The sequence below is a fragment of the Typopeltis vanoorti genome, chromosome 24, assembly GCF_054136105.1.
Source record: "Typopeltis vanoorti isolate ZY-2024b chromosome 24, IOZ_Tvanoo_1.0, whole genome shotgun sequence".
Lineage (NCBI taxonomy): Eukaryota > Metazoa > Arthropoda > Arachnida > Uropygi > Thelyphonidae > Typopeltis > Typopeltis vanoorti.
Window position 1 is genome coordinate 7,673,872 of NC_143572.1, and position 20,039 is coordinate 7,693,910.

Below are 20,039 nucleotides of genomic sequence, written 5' to 3' on the forward strand. Positions count from 1 at the left end.
AGTGTTGTATCAACTGTTTATGACGTTTGTTTCATTAGAAGCCGAGTTATAGTGCCAAGAGTGACAGTGCTTTGATGAATTGTCGGAAAATGAGTTTCAAACAGAGAGCTACGATTGACTTTTGTGTTAAACTTGGTAAAAGTTTTAAAGTTGATTCCAAAATCAGCTGTGCACAACATTTTGACCGAGAGTTTGGGCCTTCGTAAATTGAATTCGCGATTTGTTCTCCACAATTTGACCGACTACCAAAAAATGTATCGAATTGAACACTGCAGGAACCTCATTAAAACCTCGTAAAGACTCAGACTTCCTTGAAATGATCGTTACTGGTGACGAAACTTGGTGTTTTGAGTATGAGCCCGAAACAAAGCACCAGAGTGCTGAGTGGAGACCACCAGAAGAGGGGTATCCAAAAAAAAGTCGCTTGGAGAAGTCAAAAGTAAAGACAACGCTGATTTGTTTCTATGATTCCAAGGACATTATCGAGAAGGAATTCGTTCCGCCTGGCCAAATGGTCAATGGTGAGTTTTATCTTGAAGTTTTGAAGCGATTGATAGCGAGAATTCGTCACATACGGCATGAATATCATGACGACCGACCATTCATCAAAACACACTGTCATTCTTGGCACTGGCACAAGGAGGGTAATTATTATGGGGGATTTCAACTATGGTTACATGGATTGGAAGGAGGAGAGGACACATGTGAGGAAGGAAATGGATTTTATTCAATTATTAAGAGATAACTATCTGAGACAGCATGTAATTGAAAATACTAGGGGAGTGAGAGTGCTTGACCTGGTAATAGCATCTCAGAATTTGACTGTAATGAATATGAACATGTTGCCACCTATTGGTGAGAGTGATCATAAGGTCCTGACCTGGGAGGTGGCTAAAGGTGTGGAATTTTCGATTAAGACAGGGTATATGTGGAATTACCGTGCTGGCAAGTATGACAAGCTTAGGAGATTGCTTGGATCAGTGCCATGGCATGTACAACAACTGCAAGAGCCGGATGTCGATAGATCATGGGAAGTGGTCAAGGAGCATTTACAGGAGGTTATGGCTGATTGTATACCTACGGTCCGAATCGTAAAACAAGTAGGGGTTAAATGGATGAATAACACCATTAAGCTTGAGCTACAAAAAAAGAAACAACTGTGGAGGGAATTTAAATGAGGGAATTGAGTGTGGTAAAAAAAAAAAAGCAAAAGTGGATTATGAAAGGAAACTAGCTATGAAAGCTAAAGAGAATCCCAAACAGTTCTTTCTATATGCTGCAAGTAAGGAAAAAACTGTACACAGCAAAATGATTTTAAGGAATGACGATGGTAAGGAGGTCACTGAATCAGTCGATATAGTGGAGTTACTGAGTGATCACTTTGCAAAAGTATATCATCCAGGTGGTGACATTGAAAAAATGAAGGAACCATTAGTTTATATGGGAATTGTGATGAATGAAGTGGAGGTGAATAGTCTATTACAGAACCTTAGTGTGAATACATCTGTGGGATTGGATGGTGTACCGGCATGGATCTTGCATGAAGCAGCTAAGGAATTATCATTGCCCTTGACCATGTTGTTTAATCTGAGTCTCGGGTCTGGTTTAGTCCCGAAGGTGTGGAAAGAGGGCAAAATAGTTTCACTGCATAAAGGAGGATCCAAGACTACAGTTGCAAATTACCAACCGATCAGCATATCAGGAGTCGTTGTCAAGGTCTTGTAGAAAGTAATCAAGGGAAAAATACAGGAACAGATTGATGAAAATGAGATACTGTACAGGGGACAGCATGGCTTTGTGAGGGGTATTGCCTCAGTAACTTGTTCAAGTTTTATAACAAGGTGATGGCTGAACTGGATAAGGGTAATGGGTTTACAGTGATACTGCTGGACCTGGCAAAGGCATTTGACAGGATACCACATGGAATTCTAATCTGGAAACTACAACATATGGGAATGGATATAGGGTTGGTGAGACGGATAGGTGTGGTGGTTGATGGAGAGATATCAAAGAGAGTTTATTCTGGAGTAGAGTCCAAAAGATGGCCTGTGACTGCTGGTGTGCTGCAGGGTTCTGTTCTTGGACCACTGCTCTTTAATTTGTTCATTAAACAATATAGGGAAGGATCTAAGAGGAACAGTTCATTTGTTCGCTGATGATGCAAAGTTGGGTAGGGCAATAGTGAATGCAGAACATGTAAAAATCTTGCAGGATGACTTGGATAGATTGGAGTTCTGGGCTAAGGAGAATGGATGTCAATTTAATGTGACAAAATGTAAGGTTATGCATTTTGGGGTGAAAAGATTAGCAGCAGTATACCACATTGGTGGAACTGTACTCCAGGAGATTGATGAGGCCAGGGACTTGGGAGTGTTGGTGGATAAGGAGTTGAAGTTTAGGGGGCACATTGCAGAAGTGCTAAATCAGCTCATCAAATCACTTGTTGCTTAAGAATACGTTGACAAGCATGTTATTGTTCCTCTGTACCGAGCCTTGATAAGACCTCATCTCGACTACTGTTCCCAGATTTGGTCACCTCGGTTCCTTCTTGATGGGGAGGAGGTGGAGAGGATCCAGAAGCGAGTGACTAAGATGATAGCAGGACTATGGAATGAACCATATGAAAACAGGTTGAAGATTTGTGGGTTGCAGAAATTAGTTGATAGGCAGAAAAGGGGAGATATGATTGAGACACTAAAATTGCTAAAGGGTTTCTATAGGATTAATTCAGAGGATATTTTTGAGATCAGGACTGGTGGTGGGAGAACTAGGGGACACCTATGGAAGCTGGGCAAGAGTGTGATTAGCAGGGGTGTTGGAGCTGGGTTCTTTACTTTTAGAGTGGTAAATGAGTGGAATAAGCTACCAGAGTCTGTTGTGGGGGCTATGACAGTGAATGAGTTCAAGGCAAGGTATGATAGATACTGTGAGAGAATGTCGTATAGTTGTGTTAGTGTGGACATGATGTTTAGGGCCTCCCTCGATGAGTCTAAGGACTCCCTGCAGTCGCCCATAGTAATAATAATAATAATAATTTCTGTTGAGGTTTCCGCCAGTTATTGACACTATTGTGGCTTCCTTGAATAAACGGTGTCTGTAGTTGTCATCGAGATATGGCATGGAGCTGTTTTGCCTGTTCTCAACACGTCTCCTTATGATAGAAAGGCAATTCTCAACTTAAAGAAAAACAAAGTTATCATTATTACAAAGGCTGATAAGGGGAATTCTACAGTTATCCTTAATTCTAAAGATTATTATGATAAGTTAAACATTTTACTTTCAGACAACTCCACTTATAAGATCCTAAACAGAGACCTCACAATAAAAAATCATAATGAAACAAACCAACTAATCAGAAATTGTAACTTTTGGCCAGAAGAAGTGAAGAGATCACTAAAATCCTCGCATCATATCAGTCCAAGACTATATGGGACACCTAAATTACATAAACAGGATATATCCTTCCATCAAATCGTTGATGGAAGATCATCACCAACCTACCTTTTGGCAAAGCATTTTGCAAACTTATTAAATAATAAAATAAGATCAACAGAATCCTATATCAAGAATGGTCAACATTTTGTAAATAAACTCCAAGCCATTAAGATTGCACCAACAGACATGCTAGCCAGTCTAGATGTTGTATCCTTTTTCACCAATGTACCAGTAGAAGAGGTAATAAACATCATCCATGATCTTTTTCCTCTAGAGATCACACAGATGTTTAAACACTGCCTTCAATCTAAGTTCTTCAAGGATAACACCATATACCAACAATTAGAAGGCATAGCAATGGGAAGCCCACTATCACCATCTTCTGTAGACCTTTTCATGGAAAAATTTGAAAAAGAAATTCTCTCCACAATCTCCCCCAGACCATCTACGTGGTGGAGGTATGTTGACGATATCTTCATTATATGCAAGACAGCTTAGAAAACCTAAAATCGTTTGCGGATAAAATCAACTCATTAATAACAAGATCACTCTGGAACGAAAACAACAACGAACGGTATTTTTTAGACATTTTGATAAAGAAACAATCAAACGGTGTCAAATTATCTATTTACAGAAAGCCCACAGATACTGGAAGATATCTTCATTATACTTCAAACCATCAGACACACAAACTGAGCATTATCCACATGTTGAAATATAGGGCCAGAAAGTTTATATCAGAAGAGGAGGATACTCAGACTGAACTCTCTCACTAATAACCAACACATTATCACAAAATGGATATCCTCAAAACATCATAAAAAAATATCTATACAGTGACAACCCCAGACAAGAAGAATCACGTTCCCAGCACATTTCTACTGTAGTGATCCCTTTCATCAAGTCAATTTCTTACCAAATAGCAAGAATACTAAGAGTCTACAACATCAGAGTGGTCTTCAAACCAACCACCAGTATCAGACAAGTTTTAGGATCCCCAAAAGATAAGGTGCCTTCCTACAAATATCCAGGAGTATATTACATTCCCTGCTCCTGTAGTCTTGCCTACATAGGACAAACTTCACAGAGTTTAGAAATCAGACAAAAAGAACATGTTGGTGATGTAAACCACAACAGAAGTATCTCTTCCGGCTTAGCACATTATTTCTGTACGTCTAACCACATGATAGAGTGGCAAAACAGCTCCATGCCATATCTCGATGACGACTGCAGACATCGTTTATTCAAGGAAGCCACAATAGTGTCAATAACTGGTTGAAACTTCAACAGAAATCAGGGTGTAAACAGTTCGTGGAAAAACCTTATCCTCTCTCTTAATCAAGCCGAACTACAGCTAGCCAGTAATCACATTACACGTTTACAACAAACACGCATGCATGATAATGAATAAGAACAATAAGTCCTCTCTGACACGTGAATGTGTAACCTTAGCTACTAGTTGGTTTACAGCGTTTTTTATATTCCTTTCAATTTGCATTTACTAGTTTTTATGTCTCCATAAACGCCTCGAAAAAGCCAGACAGTCATCATCATCATCATCAAATTCCTGCCATGTACCCTCAAGGGGTGTACAGGATATGATAGTACTACATGAAAAAAATTACATCATTATTAATTTCCTATCTACAATTTTCCTCCAAATCAGTCTGTTACTTGTCAAGACTCCAACATTATCAGATCTTATATTTCTATCGTCTAAAGCATTTTGTACCGTATCAATCCACTTATATCTTGGTCTTCCTCTGGGTCGTTTTGCTGCCAACCTGGCAGAGAACACTTGTTTTGCTAATCTTTCCTCGCCCATTCTGTTTAAGTGACCATACCAGCTAAGATTAGCTCTGCTAACGCATTCCTGGATGCTGACAATTTCAAGTTCTTTCCTAATATCCTCATTTTTAATATGATATTGCCATTGATGCCATCTGTTCATGCATATAATCTTTCTCAGGACTCTCATATCTGTGGTCTCTAGTCTTTGGTCAAGTGTTTTACTTCTGACCCAGCTCTCAGATCCATAAGTTAAAACTGGTTTGAACACTGTCTTGTACACAGCTAATTTAGTGTTCCGACTGATTTCTCTCTTATTCCATATGAATTTATTCAATTGACTTTCCACCATACCAGCTTTGCTGATTCTGTTGTCTATTTCTATATTTAATTTACCATCTTCAGTAAAAATCGTGCCTCAATAGCTGAAATGTTTTACTTGTTCCACAGGTTCTCCATTCACAACACACTTGACATTTTCAGTGATTCTGCCTATTTTCATTGTCTTTGTCTTTTTATTGCTGATCTTCATACCATATCTATTACAACAGCTATTTAATTTAGTCAGAGAATCTTGCAGACTTGTAGCAAATTTATTTAGAATTATAACATCATCCGCATAAAGCAAAGAGCTGACATTAACATCTCCAATTTTGATATCATGTTTAATACCACTTTCCTTCATAATGTGATCCATATAGATAATGAATAACAGAGGGGATAATGTACATCCTTGTCTCACACCAGATTTAACATTAAACCATCTTCCTGTACTTCCTTCAATTCTAACTGCTGACTTACAACTCAAATAAGGACTAAGTATTGCTTGATATAATGCCCCATTGACACCATATAACTGAAGCGTATTGAATAGCATCTCTCTTGGCACCTTCTCATATGCCTTTTCCAGATCGACAAAACTTAAATACAGATCTTTGTTATATTCCCATGCTTTCTCGACTATTTGTCGTAAAGTGAAGATCTGATCCTGACAGCCTCTATTTGGCCTGAATCCAGCTTGTTCTTCACCAAGCTTTTCTTCAACAATTCTTCTCAACCGTTTCTCAAGTATACTTGCATAGATCTTGCCAGGAACACTCAGTAGGGAAATACCTCTGTAATTCTCACATGCAGTTTTATTTCCCTTTTTATATATGGGTACTATGAGAGCTCTACTCCAATCATCGGGAATTCGTCCCTCTGTCCAGGCTTTCTGAACTATGCAGTGCAGCCACTGTAAGACTCTTATACTACCATACTTCAGTATTTCTGGTCGAATATCATCTACTCCTGCTGCCTTTCCACATTTCAAGCCTTTGATGGCTTTTTCTACTTCTAGTATGGATATGTATTCCTGACTGCATGCCTGGTCAGTGTTTTTTACCACTGTGCTGTCATCACTGCTTGTTTCATTTAGCAGTTTTTCAAAGTAATTACTCCATACTTTAAGGATATCTTTTTCTCCCGTTTTCATGTCACCTTTATCATATCTAATTCCTTTTACAGCACTCTTTCCTCCATTCTTAAGCTTCTTCAACAACCTCCAGAATATTTTGCCGCCACCTTGATATTTATTTTCTATATTCTTGCCAAAGTCCTCCCATGACTTTTGTTTAGCTAGTTTTACACAGTGTTTAGCATTCTTGCATTTGTCTCTATATTCTCTAAGAGCACAAGCTGACTTATTTGACAGGAACTTTTGGTATGCTTTCTTCTTTTCCTTCACTGCCTCTTTAACTTCCTGTGTCCACCTGGGAGTTCTGATTTTTTTATCCTTACAGATAACCTCACCGCATGCCTCTCTGGCAGAATCAATCAATGTTTTCTTCAGAGTTTGCCACTGAATCTCCAAGGTTTGATTCCTGTTCTCAAACTCTTTCATTTTTTCTTCAATAATCTTTGTGCATTTTAGCCTACAGTTCACATCTGAGAGCTGCTCAACTTTTATTCGCTTTAAAACTTTCTTACATGTTATTCTTTTCAATATGAAATTCAATTTTATCCTGCTCAAGACTAAATAGTGATCACTTCCAATTTCAAATCCTCTGTACACTCTGGTGTCCTGCACCAGGGAGAAAACATCACTTTCAACAATAACATATTCAATGAGACTTTTCTTATTCCTAGCCTCTTCTCTCCATGTGAATTTGTGCACATTTTTATGTCGGAACATGGTGTTAGTAATAACCTGTCCATGTCCTGAGCAGAAATCCAACAGATATTTGCCATTATTATTAGCTTTGCTCTTTTCTCCAAATTTTCCCAAAATATTTTTGTATGTCTCACAATCATTTCCTACTCTGCTATTTAGATCCCCAACAAGGACCAACTTTTCATTTTTCGCTCCTGATTACTTTACCTATCTTTGCATCATCAGTAAATAGTTGTATGTTGCATGCCAAACCCTTCCCAATATCATTAATGTACAGATTGAATAACAATGGATCAAGGAATGATTCTTCAGGCACACCACTGGTTACCTTAAATTTTGCATACTCACATCCCCCATATACCACTTTTTGATATGTCACTCAGCCATTCTCTTATCCATGCTAATATATTATACAGTAATCCCTTGATCGATGCGTCCCCGATTAGTGAATCATCGATACCCAAATTCGATTAGTGCGCCTATATATATCTTAAAACTAATTGCTACAGATTTTAAAAATTTTCTATGTATACATTTTTATGGCTAACTATTTTAAAAAATCACTCACCAGAATGAAATAATTTAGTTACCAATTTAAAACATTTTACAAAGTTATTTTTAATGGCATACTACACTACTTCCATGTATACTATGTTCTAAATTTTTGCTGCCAAAATTTATATCGTCTGCTATAGTACGCCCACAGATTCGAGACCCTTCGCACTTCTGCGCATGTCACAAAAAGGAGAATCCATTCCGATAATAGGGTAATCAATTGGTCTTCTAGGATGAGTTTTTTATTATTACACGTCGGAAAATTAACTTATCTTTTATGATGATTGTAGTTTTTAAAGTGGTAATTATTTTGCTTGTATAACAGTTGGGAAATTTTATCTATAAAGCACGTGATTTCGTGTGTTGGGCCATTTTTTGGCGCATTTGTGCATCATTCATTTCTTTCTCCCCTTCAATGATAATGTCTAAGAGTTAATTAAATCTCTCATTCTGAAGAATTTTGTAATTCCGACCTGCTAAATTTAGATGCACAGCTGGAAGATCCCGAAGAATATGAAGAAAATTTAACCACTGATAGTCAGCCAAAAGAAATTTCACAAAAACAATTTGAAAATATTTTTCGTACAATCGAAATTTTTAAGCAGCAATGCATAGAGGCTGACTCTGATGAAGAGAGAGAGAAGCAGTGAAATTTGCAGAAGAGTAGAAAGAAGCAATAGGACCATACCGTTGGTTGTATGAAAAAAAAAAGAAATAAAATGGTCGCCAAACTATGTTAGCTCAATTCTTTGTTAAGAAGTAGAATAATAAAATTTATATTCTGAATATGTTTTATTGTCTTTCAGCTTCATGGTTTTCCTTTAACTAGGCCCTGAGACATACTTTAATTCTTTTATAAAAAATTAAGGTTCAAAAAAGAAATTTGAGGAACGAATTATACTTTTCCCCATAGGTTATTGTATTCGATTAATGCGCCTGTTTTAAAGAATGCATTAGGTGCACTAATCGGGGGATTGCTGTAAATCCAAACCCATATTCTCCAATTTATGCAAGTCTTCCATGCTGTATTCTGTCAAAAGCCTTAGCAAAATTCAAAACACAGAAAAACACAAAAGTATCACGGTGTGTCCTTGTCTAACATAGTAATCAATTGATTACAAGTTCCTTCTGTTCACATGCTGCTGGAGAAATTTGTCTTGCAACAGCTCAATAAATCATACTTCGCATGCAATTTCACAGATGCATTTTGTCACTAGCAACTGATCCACCAGGTCTGTAACAACACCCCACTATGTATTTAATCTAGTACGGCTTCAAACTCGCTTCACATGAAAAACTTTTACTAGTATTACAATCATAGGTCTCAACTTTAACTGTATTCAAGTCATCTGATATCATTAGCAGCATGTTTCCTCCTCTCCTACCCTGTGTATCCTTCCTTAAAAATACTGTACTGTTTGCGCTCGATACCAGTTAGTATGTCTGCTTCTGATAGCCAGGTCTCACTATTGGCTACAACATGAAGTTCCAACGTATTAACCAAGGCAACAAACTCTACTCCTTTGCCTTTCATTCGTGTAAAGACATAAGTTACCTGCATGCTCTTTTGTATACTCTAGGCTGTGGTCTAAATGACACAATTCGGCATCTTGCAGATCTTTGTTCTTATCTAGTTCCTTACTTATGCAGACATCGTTACACATGCTTGATAGGTTCAAACTGGACGAACACCGAGTCATTCTCTTTATATAATGATTTCCATAATAATAACCATTCCCATCATTAACACAGTTACTTAAAATTGTTACTCTTACACACAGATTCTCATGATTCCTACCATCAGAATCCAATTTCCCTGATTCTCTATGTTAGGTTTCATATCAATTAATAATTTTTCAAGACTCCTGATGCCAAATGCATTCAAGTGTACCATGCCATCCCTCGTATACAAATCCAATCTTCCCTCAAACTTACTCCATCCAAAAACTTACATCCATTCCTTCTAGACAGCCTATAAATTGAATTGTTTGCCATCATAGCCCTTCTTTGTAATTCATTTCCATCATATCTAGGTAATGTACTAACTATTTTTTACTTTCTCACTCTTCTCTCTTGCTTCTTCCAACAACCTTTTCATATCCTCTCTCACTCTGAATTTATTGCTAGTTAATCATTGGTACCTACTAGAATTAATCTGTTTTGCTTTCTATTTTTCATTTGCTTGCATTAAATTTTTAATTTTTGTCAGGGAAAACTTGATGTTATAACCCACTCATCAGTGGCATGTTTTATGATGGAGTCACCATACCAAATAACATCCTTCCTTTTATAATCAACTTTACTTACCATATTTTCATTATTATGTACTAACTTACCTGATTCCATTCTTTGTTGTTTACCATTTTGCTGCTAATCTGTTTTATTCTTCCTGAGTTCCTCTAAACACTGCTCAACTTTCTCTAATTCCTTCGTTGTCTGTCTAATAATCTGCTTTAACCTAACTCTTTTGGAGGTTACATTATATTTTCAGAGTATAGCAATCTAGAAAAAAGTCTTTCACCATTTGGTAATATCTTTCAGGTTTTCATAAAATTTGAAAGTTTTTATAAAAATATTGTAAAATGTGTTTTATGCCCTTTATTAGTTAATGCATAATCTCTTCAAAGTCACAGTCCACAATTATAACATTGTTGTTGTGACTGCAGGTGCCAAAATCTTTATGCAATCAACTATAAGTATTATAACTTTTATCATTAGCTATTCTGTGGATAAGTGCCAGGATAATAAAATTAAGTTTCTACTCTATATTCATTCTGGGTATGCCATATATTGTTGTCATATGTGCTACTTAAGTATTTTATACTTAAGTAGCACATACTTAAGTACATATAATTTATTTATATATGTAAATATGCACAAATTTAATAATTTTTTATATTTTAAATTTTGTATAGCGATGGGCATGGGCCTCTGTGTAGCTTTCATAGCCTTTGTTCGACTACCCAGTCTAAAAGTGTCCACTTTGCTCCTAACAGGATTACTTATTTATGATGTTTTCTGGGTAAGCAATTTTTTTTATTTATTTAAAAAAGGATTAAATCAAAGGAATCAAGATATGATATTCATGTGCACATCTATCTTTATTGTATATATTAATAAAATATTCATGCTAAGCATCCATAAAATTTGTGAATAATTCTTTCAAGTACATTTTTGCTTGTATATTGATAATTATGCATATAGCTAAAAAAATTTTTTTTTTGTTATGTTATCAAATGGAATCATAACTAGTCAAAAACAGATCATTGCATCCTACTGTGGCTAGCTACATGTTGGATAATGAAAGATTTATCACATTCAGTTTATTTACAAAAGCAAGGAATTTGGAAATCTACTCAATTACAAGTATTATTTTCATCGTGTACTAACTGATGTGTATATAAAAATAAAAATTTCAATGGGATTTGCATGTGGATGAATAGTAGTTTACATCAACTAGAATTCCAGAGTGGTTGCAACTAACCTTTACCGAGCTTGTTACTATTCTTGTTTCGTATTATATCATGAATTCTCCCTGTGTCACTAATCATTTAGTGACACAGGGAGTTTTCATGTAAGATAAATTTAAAATGTTCACTGACAATGAATTTTATTGACTTTATTTATCATTCATTTTCCTCCTTTTTATTTTCAAACTTTTCCTCCTAGAAAAGTTTGAAATTTTAGAGGCAACAAAAAATCATTTAACTTTTTTTAATTTTCTCTTGGTTTTGAAATAATTAGTAATGTTCCACCAAGAGTGTGACATTGTTCCTAGTCAATGTACAGTGTTATTATGTTATGCTTTCATTGTCCCAAAGGAACACACTACTTTTTCAATTAACCACTGCAGACTTTTATTTTGGAGCAGTGAATTGAGAACTGCTGTTTTGCAGAAGAGCCCTGTTGTATTGCTTATTGGTTACAGATGTTAATAAAAGATGGCTTCTTAGCAATACAGATGAAATTGAATGTTTTAATCAGTATTTAGTTATTAGTGCTATGAATGATGGTTGGATTTTTGTTCTTTTAAATGGAGGATGACAGTCTCCTAGTTTTTTATGTATAGATATTTTTAGATGAGGAGTGTTCTATAGTGTTTCGCAGAGTATACTAAAATCTAAATCCAACCGTTCCATGAAAATTTACTGAAAACAGTAAATCGAAAAACATTTTACCAAATAGCAATTCGTTGAATGACAATTTATCAAAAAAACAATTTGTTGGATAAACATTTAATTGAACGACAATTTAATGAATGTCAATTTATTAAATAAACAATTTGTTGAACGACAGTTCATCACACAACAATTCATCACAAATGCATTTGATTGAAAAAACAATTCATCAGTAATTTTTTGATGAATTCTTTCATAATTCATGAAAAGAATAATTTTTTCGAAAACTATTGTTTTAAAGTGTTCAGTAACAGTACCTAACATTGCCCCAGATGCAGATTTGTGGGTGGTCACTGAGATGTAATAATTATTTTGTTGTTTTTTAACAACATTATTTTGTAAGCTTCTTCTGCTGCTTCTTTTTATCTATAGACAAAATAAGTTCATTCTACCTAATTTTTTTCACAAGAATGGTCAGATTGAAATCAAAACTGACAAATTTTAATACAGACTTTAACTATAAAATATCATTAAATTTCTTCGAGCCAGACTGAAAATATTAATGTTACTTTGAAACTTTAAAGAAGCTTTGAAAGATAATTTTTAATTTCAATTTAAATAGTTTAAAATGATAGCTTTAAATTATCTAATAAAAGTGATCCCATTGGAAATAAAACTGAACCACAAACTTCTTTTGTGTTTCACAAATTCTGATGTTTGTGTATTCCACTAAGTCAGAGATGTATTGTAATATAAAATGTTGACAGATTGTTCCTTTTGTAATATAGTTAACTGAAAATTGGAACTATATTTAATTTACCATCTTCACTAAAAATTGTGCCTAAGTAGCTGAAATGTTCTATTGTTCTGCAGGTTCTCCATTTACAATGCAGTTCACATTTTCAATGCTTCTGCCTAATTTTATTGTCTTTGTCTTGTTATTGTTGAACTTCATACCATATCTATTACAACAGTTATTCAATTTACTCAGGGAATCTTGCAGACTTCTAGCACATTTATTTAGAAGTATAACATAGTCCGCATAAAGCAAAGAACTTTATGCGGATGATGTGACGGTTGATATAATGCCCCATTGACACCATATAACTGCAGCGTTTTGAATAGCTTCTCTCTTGGCACCTTGTCATATGATTTTTCCAGATCTACAAAACTTAAACACAGATCTTTGTTATATTCCCATGCTTTCTCGACTATTTGTTGTAAAATGAAGATCTAATGCTGTCAGCCTCTATTTGGCCTGAATCCAGCCTGTTCTTCACCAAGCTTTTCTTCCACAATTCTTGTCAACTGTTTCTCAAGTATACATGCATCAATCTTACCAGGAACATTCAGTAAGGAAATACCTCTGTAATTCTCACATTCAGTTTTATTTCACTTTTTATATGGTTACTATGAGAGCTGTACTCCAATCATCTGGAATTCGTCCCTCTGTTCAGGTCTTCTGAACTGTGGAGTGCAGCCACTGTAAGACTTTTATACCACCATACTTCAGCATTTCTGGTCGAATATTATCTGATCCTGCTGCCTTTCCACATTTCAAGCCTTTGATGGCTTTTTCTGCTTCCAGTATGAATATATATTCCTGACTGTATGCCCGTTGAGTATTTTTTACCACTATGCTATCACTGCTTATTTCATTTAGCAATTTTTCAAAGTAATTACTCCATACTTCAAGGATATCTTTTTCTCCCTTTTTCATGTCACCTTTATCATCTCTAACTCCTTTTACAACACTCTTTCCTCCATTCCTAAGCTTCTTCAACAATCTCCAGAATATTTTGCCACCTTCTTGATATTTATTTTCTATATTCTTGCCAAAGTCCTCCCATGACTTTTGTTTAGCTAGTTTTACACAGTGTTTAGCTTTCTTACATTTGTCTCTGTATTCTCTAAGTATTCTCTAATCAGGGTTTTCTTCAAGGCTTGCCACTGAATCTCCAAGGTTTGGTTCCTGTTCTTAAACTCTTTCATTTTTGATTCAATAATCTTTGTGTATTTTAATCTACAGTTCACATCTGAGAGCTGCTCAACTTTTATTTGCTTTAAAACTTTCGTATATGTTCTTCTTTTCAATATGAAATTCAATTTTATCCTGCTCAAGACTAAATAGTGATTACTTCCAATTTCAAATCCTCTGTACGAGGAAGAAAACATCACTATCAACAATAACATAGTCATTGAGACTTTTCTTATTCCTTGCCTCTTCTCTCCATGTGAATTTGTGCACATTTTTATGTTGGAACATGGTGTTAGTAATAACAAGTCCATGTCCTGAGCAGAAATCCAACAAGTATTTGCAATTATTATTAGCTTTGCTCTTTTCTCTAAATTTTCCGAAAATATTTTTGTATGTCTGACAGTCATTTCCTCCTCTTCTATTTAGATCCCCAACAAGGACCAACTTTTCCTTTTTCATTGTTTGAGTTGCTTTTTCTAAAGCCTCAAAAAATTCATCCACTTTTACCTTAGTAGAACCTTCTGTGGGACCATAGGCACAAATGAGTCTCATTGTTCAGTTCCCCATTCTGATATTTGCCCACATCACTCTACTTGAGACTGCCTGCCATTGAAGAAGATTAGCCTCGTATTTAGTATTGAATTCTATGGCTACTCTTCTTTTCCTTGATTTTCATTTCCTGAATATAACATTTTTTATTTATTCCTCAGAAAGATCTCACCAGTTTTTGTCTTTTTTTGTTTCAGTCACCCCTATTATGTTGAATAAATTTTATTTAAAAATAATAAGTCTTTCTTTGAATCTTGTTCTTGCCTATTTATATAGTTCTGAACCTAGCTTATCTTCTCCAGGTGATTTTCCGTTTCTTGTTTCTTTTATTCCGTTTATTCAACTGGTATCCCCCTAATAGAATCGAAAAAAGCAATTGTGATTCCTATCTTTAAAAAAGGTAATAGAGATGACCCTAAAAACTATAGAGGTATCATTATACTAAATTCCTGTTACAAAATATATAGCAGAATCTTAAATAGCAAACTAATGAAATATTTTGAAAACTTTATTTTAGAAGTACAGAATGGATTTAGAAAAGGACATTCATGTATAGACCCGGCCTTTTGCCTAAAATTAATAATATAGAAAAGAAGAGAATAAAATTTAGAAACACATATTGCATTTATTGACTTTGAAAAAACATTTGACAAAGTTAAAAGAAACATATTATTTAACATATTAAAAGAAAGACAAATACCAAATAATATCGTAAAAGCTATCACAAGTATACATGAAAATAATCAAATACAAATAAGATTAAATCACGAGCTATCATATACAAGAGAGATAAACCAAGGGGTCCGACAGGGATGTCCCCTATCAGCAACTCTTTTTAATATCTACTTAAATGAAATAATAATAAAATGAAATAAAAATTTACATCAAGGAATTAAACTTTCACCTACAGTTAACTTAAACACTCTCCTCTTTGCAGATGACCAAATAATAATTACAAATTCTGAAGATAACTTACAGAAAGCTATTTTAGATCTAAATGAGATAGCCAAAGATTATGGTACGATAATATCAACATTTTTTTTGCATGCTATTGAGTGTCACAACAGGTCATAAATAATTAATCTGTTTAGGACATTAAAGTGTCTCAGTTCTCTCAACTGTAAGTTTAGAATATCTAAGTTCATTTGAAATAATTTCTGTTTTTCTGTATAATTATTTTTATTTTATAGAAAACTTTCTTAAAAATAAACCTAGTTACATTTTTGTTTTATGCAATACCTTTTTTAATTTTATTAACACTCTACGTACATTTTTCCAACTGTTATATTATTATTACATCCCAGAAGACAGACTGATTACCCTATTATCGGAATGGATTCTCCTTTTTCTGACATGCGCAGAAGTTTCGAGGAACCTCTAATCGGTGGGCGAACTATAGCATTGCAACCTCACCAACCATTCGGTTAAGGAGAGAGAGAGAGAGAGGAGAATAAGTCAGAGTAATAATTAAAATAATTATTATTTATAGTACATGTCTTTAATTAGAAATGTAAGAATTTTATTTGATGAAGCATCATGCCAGTGTACTGTTATCAGTGGGCCAACCATCCAGATTAAATATTAATGTATTACACTGCAATTTGCAAAATTCTGACATTTTGATGTGAAGTGTAAACACAGATAAAATTGGCAAACATGTCCTGATGATAATCCCTTGTGAATTTTATGAACACGATGTTTTGGGAACACTTCCAACGTACTACAAAACAAAAGAGAGTTGTTTTTTCACGCTAAATTATTTGCCATATTAGTTTCTTCATTGGTTAACCAATAAGAATTTTTGATCAAGAATGACATTTTGTCCCAATGCATTGAATTAAATAGAAAAAATGCAAATATTTTGCATTAACAGATGTTTAAATCTTGGTTTGTGTCATTTGTTACACATATTTTGAGCTTTGTGAAACTGTATTCATTCCCAACAGTATGGGATTGCTTTGGCATTTGGGCAGTTGCCAAGGATGCTAGTGACAAGATGTTTTCGCAAGTATTGAAACTGTCACCCTATAAAATTCTTTTCACATTTCCTGTATTGTTATTAATGGATGAGGAGAATGGGAGGTAGGATAGTGGTCAATAGTTTTTTTGGCTTAAACTTTTTAGTCAGTACACAGGAAATATGAAAAGCCATTCATTAGATGAAAAGCAAGAAAAAAAAATTCTACAAAAAGTAAGTCTAGATGATTGTGATGATGGGCAATAAATGACGTGAGAGGTAGTAATAATCAGTGGCAAAGGATTTAAGAACAATGTAAATTGTTCTTAAAATAAGAATTGTAAAGTAGAAAAGTGTCAAAGGGAAGACACTTCCCTTTGACACTTTTCTTTGACACTTTGACTGAGTGTGCTGCCTCATTTTGACAACTGTGAGTTAGTTAAAAGAGCAGTAATAATGAATGATATGACTGCAAGAATGTGCAGAAAAAGAGGTCTAGAATATATTACTGCCTGGAGTGGAGTTTGTTTGATTGCCCAGAGACAGAGAGCTGTATGCAAGAGATGAGTTGCATCTGAACACTGAGAGTCATAAGCATTTGAAGTGGTTGCTGTTCTATGAACAAGTTGAAATAGTTATACAGGGAATCCAAAATTGATAAGGATGAGATTAGGAGGGAGATTGTTATGTTAGGAATGTGTTTCAGGTGATTGTGTATTGCAGAATAATTTGGATAATGGAGTGGATAAAAATCGGTTTGGGACTATTTAAAATGCTGAAATTGCTAGAAAGTATGTAAGGTGTAAAGGAAGTATGAGAATTAAAGGGAATCCACAGTTTTTTAATATGCGATGCAAGAACCATTCGAAATGGATGAATTTTTGGCATTAGTCATTACAGTCTTACCAGAAGTTATAGGAATTAGTGAAACTCAGCTGACAGCAAGAGATGTGGTTTCTGGAATTGAATGTGATGGGTATAGTATTTTTAGGGAGGATAGAATAGGTGGGGAGGTATTGCTGATGATAGCTGCAGTAAAAAAAAAAGTGGGATATCAAGAAGAGAGGCATGTGAATGGTAGTTTATTTGAGGCAACCTGGTGTGAAATAGTGGTCAACAGAACAAAATATACAGTTGGTTGCTGTTGCTACTATAGGCTTGGGGATAGTGATGTGGAAGACATGCATCAGAAAATTAGTGCAATGATTGCAGGTTGAGTAATTATTATGGGGGATTTTAACTATGGAAATATCAACTAGAAAGAGGAAAGATCACATGGTAAGAGGGGAAAATGGAAATTACATCTTCTAAGAGATAATTACTTGAAACAGCATGTGACTGAAGGGATTTTTAGTTTGAGGATGTTGGATCTGGTCATAGTTCATAGCTTCCTGCATGTCGGTGTTCTTTGTATCATTACCATAATGAGCTGAAATTTTGCAAGAAAAGAAAAAAAAAGTATATATTTCAATAAATGTTATTTGAAACTGTTGTATTTTTCTTATATATTTAACTTAATTATTTTCTTTCAAGCATTTGAAAATGAAACAACCTGATAAAATATTTATTCATTGCACTGATTGAAAGAATAAAAGATATCAAATATTGCCAGTAATAGCAACATGTCGCCAAGATTGATATCATATTTCAAAATAAGTGTAATTTATTTTATTTTCTCAAGTGAAATTTTATATCTCTTGTGAACAAAAGAAATTAATAAAATATGAAGCAGAATGTTTTTAATCTTGAAATATTTGGAGATTAATGATCAGATGTATGATGGGCTCATTATGCTTGTTTCATATGTTCTAAGAAACTGGATGGAGAGTAGTATATTTTCTTCAAAAGCATTCCATATCTCAATAAATAAATTAAAGATGCTGAGAAATTATATTCTTGGTTTAATCCTTTATCCAAGTGTATGCAAACAAAGTTTGTGCCTGAACATACATACATACATAGCTCATAGCAAAAACATGATGTTAAAAAAGAGAATCATGATGTCATTATATATTAACAGAATTGAAGAATTTAAAATATTTTAAGTTAAAACTTTGAAGGAAAACACAGATCTAATCCAAGAAGTTGGAAAATTAAATAAGAGTTAAAAGTAAAAGTCTTAATATGTTATAATAAGGAAAAGAAATATATATAAACCAGTCATTCTTATAAGCACGGAAGTGTGCCTGAAGTATTTTCAGGACAGAGCAACTTGACTGTAGAAGCTAATGGCCTGACATTGTTTTCCTTAGTATCCCATTATGCAAAGCACATCTCCTTACGGACATGTATAATGATATGCATTATGGGAAGCTAACTACCCAGACCCTTTCTAACTCGGTGACCAAATCTGTACACAGTAATCCATATGAGGTATGCTCAAAGCTTTATACAAAGGAATAATAACATCGCTACTCCTACATGTCAATGTTCTCTGCATCATTGCCATATTGAACTATTCTGTCTTTGAAATTTTAGCAAAATGTCTGAAATTTCAGATCCTTATTACCATCTCAGATCCCTTTTCTCCTCCACCTTCTCCATCTCCCCACTAATCTTATACTCTGTATCCTATCTGTGGCTTCCAAACTTTAAAACTGTACATGTTGCTTTATTCGCCTATTCAGAAAGTCTATTCAAGTCCATTTGCAAGACTACAGCATCCATTCTACTCCTCATAGCTCTTCCCAACTTTGCATCATCAGCAAAGAATTGTAGATCACTATTCAAGTACTTCTTAATATCATTCATATACAAATTAAACAACAGTGGTCCTAAAACAGACACTTGGAGCACACCACTAGTGACTTTCTCTTCTGGGATATCATGCCCCCATTTACAATTTGCTGATAACTATCAGACAGCTAATCTTCAATCCAGTGCACTCATCTACTATCTAACCCTGTCTGTTCCATTCGAAGATTAATTACCAGCTTGTCGTGGTGATTATCATATTTAGCAAAATCTAAATATACCACCATGTATGCATTGCCCTTTGTCCAATGCACCTGCCACTTTTGTTATAGGTAGATTGCTCAAACACAATCTTCCTTTGGCAAACCTATGCTGTGCATCAAAGAGAAGGTTGTTATCATCATTCCAATTCTGAACCCTGGTCCTCACTAGCCTCTCAAACACCTTTACCACAACTCCAGACAAACAGATTGGTCTGTAATTCAAAACCTTAGTCTTATCATCCCCTTTATGAAGTGGAACAAATTTGTTCTCTTTTCCACTCCTTTGGAACTTGGGAAAATCTAAGACTCATGTTAAAGAGGCAAATTAAAGTTGATAACACCTTGAAACATTCCCTTAACCTCCCTACTGGCCAAAGTGGATGAAATAGAGACACCAAATTGCACTTCTTACCCATTATTTAAATATAGTTTTATAGTTTTCTTTATAGTTTTCTATATCTGCATGAAACTCTCTGATTCCAATCTTTGAGTTTCTTATTCGGTTTTAAAACAATGTGGGATATCCCCTTAATTTAAATAATGTTTATAT

The 20,039-nt window shown here is 34.6% G+C and overlaps 1 protein-coding gene across 2 annotated transcripts in view; it reads left to right on the forward strand.

Annotated features, from left to right (window-relative positions):
- The window catches only part of SppL (signal peptide peptidase-like protein), a 391,868-nt gene that overhangs the window by 256,548 nt on the left and 115,281 nt on the right, over positions 1 to 20,039 (forward strand). For both annotated transcript variants that reach the window (XM_090413421.1, XM_090413422.1), the window contains one exon: positions 10,846 to 10,952. In XM_090413421.1, the coding sequence (XP_090269547.1) occupies positions 10,846 to 10,952 (107 nt within the window). The remainder of the gene's footprint in view (positions 1 to 10,845; positions 10,953 to 20,039) is intronic.